General features: G+C 34.0%; 1 protein-coding gene across 2 annotated transcripts; it reads right to left on the bottom strand.

Moving 5' to 3' along the window:
- Window positions 1-249: 249 nt before the first annotated feature.
- On the bottom strand, window positions 250-3,057 carry LOC129923093 (uncharacterized). Of its 2 annotated transcripts, none has more exons than XM_056012361.1 (2): window positions 2,601-3,057; window positions 250-2,038 (listed from the first exon to the last, which is right to left on the bottom strand). In XM_056012361.1, exon 2 carries the CDS (start codon window positions 1,830-1,832, stop codon window positions 420-422), a length of 1,413 nt encoding a protein of 470 aa, XP_055868336.1. In that variant the 5' UTR covers window positions 1,833-2,038; window positions 2,601-3,057; the 3' UTR covers window positions 250-419. The 2 variants fall into 2 exon arrangements, with proteins under 2 accessions (XP_055868336.1, XP_055868337.1); XM_056012362.1 differs by having other exon boundaries at window positions 1,697-2,038.
- Between the last annotated feature and the right edge of the window lie 121 nt (window positions 3,058-3,178).

The following is a 3,178-nucleotide window of genomic DNA, read 5'->3' as shown; positions in this document are numbered from 1 at the left end:
GGTTTTATTTTTATGAATTTTTAAAATTTTTATTTTTTTCCGACCCCATTTTTCATCTGAGGTCACATCATTATTTTTATTTTTTAATGAAATTTATTATACATATTGAAAATTTTTGCAGCCTATTACCTATGATATACTATCAATAAACTACATGTGAAAAATTATTAGTCTAACTTATACAGAACTAAAGATTTTGAGATTCTTGTGGACAACATGCACCTAAAAATACATTTTGAGAAAAACGCATTTAAAGTTTTTAAAATGATATAAAATATTTATTGTAACCATAAAAATGAAAAAAAAGGGAATATTTACATAAAACAACATAATAGATAATAAAAAAAACAAAAAACTATTCATTAAAATGACCTGATTGATAGGTTGGACCTTCTAGAACCTCTGCCCGGTGCTCATGCTCAATTCTTCGTTTTTTTCAAGTTTTTTCTCCTGGACACTAATGCGATTGATTTTCTTTTTCTAACAAGCTGTAGTTTGACATTTTGCTTTTTCTCACTAGAAGAAATGTTCTTTAGTGTCCAGGGAATGCCTAATATGTCAAAAACTGATCTGATGCCAACAGGTCCATTATTGAAGGCCAAAACAGCAAGGTATGTCGCAGCCCTTACCGTTTTTAATGTTGCGAATTCTGTTTTGGGGCATCTTTGCCAAATGAGGGAATGAAAAGATTCATTGGCGTTTTGTGTTCCCATTCTAGAACATCTTTTTAACAGATCTGTGTCTGTTAGTCTTTTCATTATAGGAAATAACAGTTTACCTATTTCTGATGTGATGGTCTGGTTGTGTTTTTTATATGGCTGTTTTAGTGCCTCTGATCTCTTAAAGTGACACCAAGATGTAGCGCCATCAGGACACAACCTGTGGTTATGATCTAGGTCTGAGCTCATCATATGAAAAAATGAGCCCATAACAGCCAGCTTCATTTTTTGAATGTCGGGAGCATTTTGGCGCAGAGCTTTGGAATAGTAATTTGTAATTTTTTCAATTTTTGGCTTTGTAAGCCTATAATTTAGTTCTTTTTTGTTAGACATTTTTAAATTGTTCAAAGCATTAAACATTCTTTTTGAGATGTGGTTAATGCAGTCCTCTTTTAAGATTTCTACATCATATCCTGAGTTGGTAATGGCAGATGAATGCGATTTACTATCGCCATCACACAGCATCGTGCCAAAAACAAGTTTTCTGGATGCCACAGAGCGCGAAAAGATTTTGGATGCTGCTGCGGCCTCCATTGCATTTGCTGAGCCACTGAAGTTTTTTTGACACATATGCTTAGAGGCATCAAAGTTTAGTTCTGCAGTGTTTGAATCACAAACATGGCAATAATTTGATAGGACTTCGGTGTCGATGACGAGTCCAGTATCAAAATCAATAACTGTGCCAATTCCTGAATGAGATGAGTGGCCCCTTTTATGCCAAGTCCCATCGAAAGAAACTGTAATAACAGGACAGCCTGTTGAACTTATTCTTTCATCTGTAGTTAGAGGTTGTGAAATGTTTCTTCCATGCACAACAGCAGATGCCCTAATCATACATTCTTCACCAGCTTCAATTATAGCAGTATTGACTATGTTAGCTAGATTGTTATAAGTATTTCTGTGCATGCAGGGCATACTCATAAGTCCACAAAACCTATCAAATTTAGAATGCGAGATTCCAGATTCTTTTAATGCAGCGACAGCGCGGACATTAATATCCAGATGAACATCATTACTTTTTTTTGAGGTCCAGTCGGACCACAAATATGTTTCACAATTTAGGCATTTGATTTTAATCAAATGAGCCATGCCTTTTGATTGTGTGATGCACATAGTTAATTTGTTGTCAAAGCAATGTGGACAACAAGGAGACCATTGTGGTCAATTGCATTGAATTCATCATGACGTATATGAAATCTTCAGGCAGCCTCTTATTGGTGTTATCAGCGTTAGTAACTGCAGTAAGGGATATTTTTCGCTCAGCTGCACTTGCAGGCTGTGTTGTTGCTGCTTCAGATCCAGCTGTATCCAAAACAGAGCTGCAAACAAATAAAAAATAAATTAGAGGGTCTTTAAAAAAAAATTCAATAGTATGAAAGTACACGTCACATCTATCACAACATGAAGATTATTTTAAATTTTATAATGCATTTTAGAAATCATATATTGTATTAATCATAAAAAGTAAAGAATGTATAGAGACATGTTACATGTAATGTAGATCTATATATGACAATATGTTCTAGATCTAAAAACAAACAACTAAGACCAAGACTTGAGTTGAAGTTGAAGTCCTACAATACTGTTCAATACATCATCATACATGATAATCTAATCTCTAGAGATTATCTAGTTCTAATGTGATCTATGCTCCTAATATAGACTAGATCTATAAAAGGATAGATCTCTATGTTTGCAATCATTTTCATGATATTTATTTAATGTCTATAGAATCTAGATTCTAGATCTAGATGTGATTCATTGGATAAACACGTTGTCGAACTCAAAGAGCCAAGGTTTCATTATTTTATCAATTTTATGTGTCAGCACACGCTTGTCTAGTAAATAAAAAAAAAAAGCAAACTCTAGATCTAGACTTACCTTTGTAATTGTGCATTTGTCTTTGAAGCATGTCGTCCTCTGGGCTTACAGTAACGTTTTTTCTTTCCAAACATATAACCTTTTGTTGGCATTTCTGAGTTTCAATAATGAATCGATTGTTGATGTGAGGAAGTTTACAGAAGGACCGGTTCACGTCATGTGCGCATGCGTGCATACTTTGTTGTTACGGAAGCTTTTTCAGTGCGCATGCGTGTATGTACAGTATCCAGAGAAGCTTTGATGGTGCGCATGCGTAAATATGGCTTTGTGGGTGTGTATATGAGGATATAGGGAAAAAAAAGAGGTAGTGACGTATTTTGAAAGTTTATTGCAGTACTATTTATTTATAGAATGAGAAACCATGCACATAATCGGAACTAGAAAAGTAGACCTTTGTATCGATACCATCTGTTAGGGATGAGAGCGTACATTAGCTTATCAACTATAGCTTACAAAATGTTGATTTTTCACCAAAACATCAACATTTTGCTTATATATCTACATTTAAAATACAAAATTGATGTATAAAACGTATTTTTTTTAGTATTCTGATAGGGAATTCGTATTCTAGACATTTT

This window comes from Biomphalaria glabrata, chromosome 15 (genome assembly GCF_947242115.1).
Source record: "Biomphalaria glabrata chromosome 15, xgBioGlab47.1, whole genome shotgun sequence".
NCBI classification, from domain to species: Eukaryota; Metazoa; Mollusca; class Gastropoda; family Planorbidae; genus Biomphalaria; species Biomphalaria glabrata.
Note: the sequence above shows the minus strand (reverse complement) of the source record. Positions and strands in the feature narration are given on the sequence as shown.

Excerpts from the sequence above, each read along its gene's own strand:
- LOC129923093 (XM_056012361.1), bottom strand. The coding sequence starts at position 1,832 with ATGTGCATCACACAATCAAAAGGCATGGCTCATTTGATTAAAATCAAA.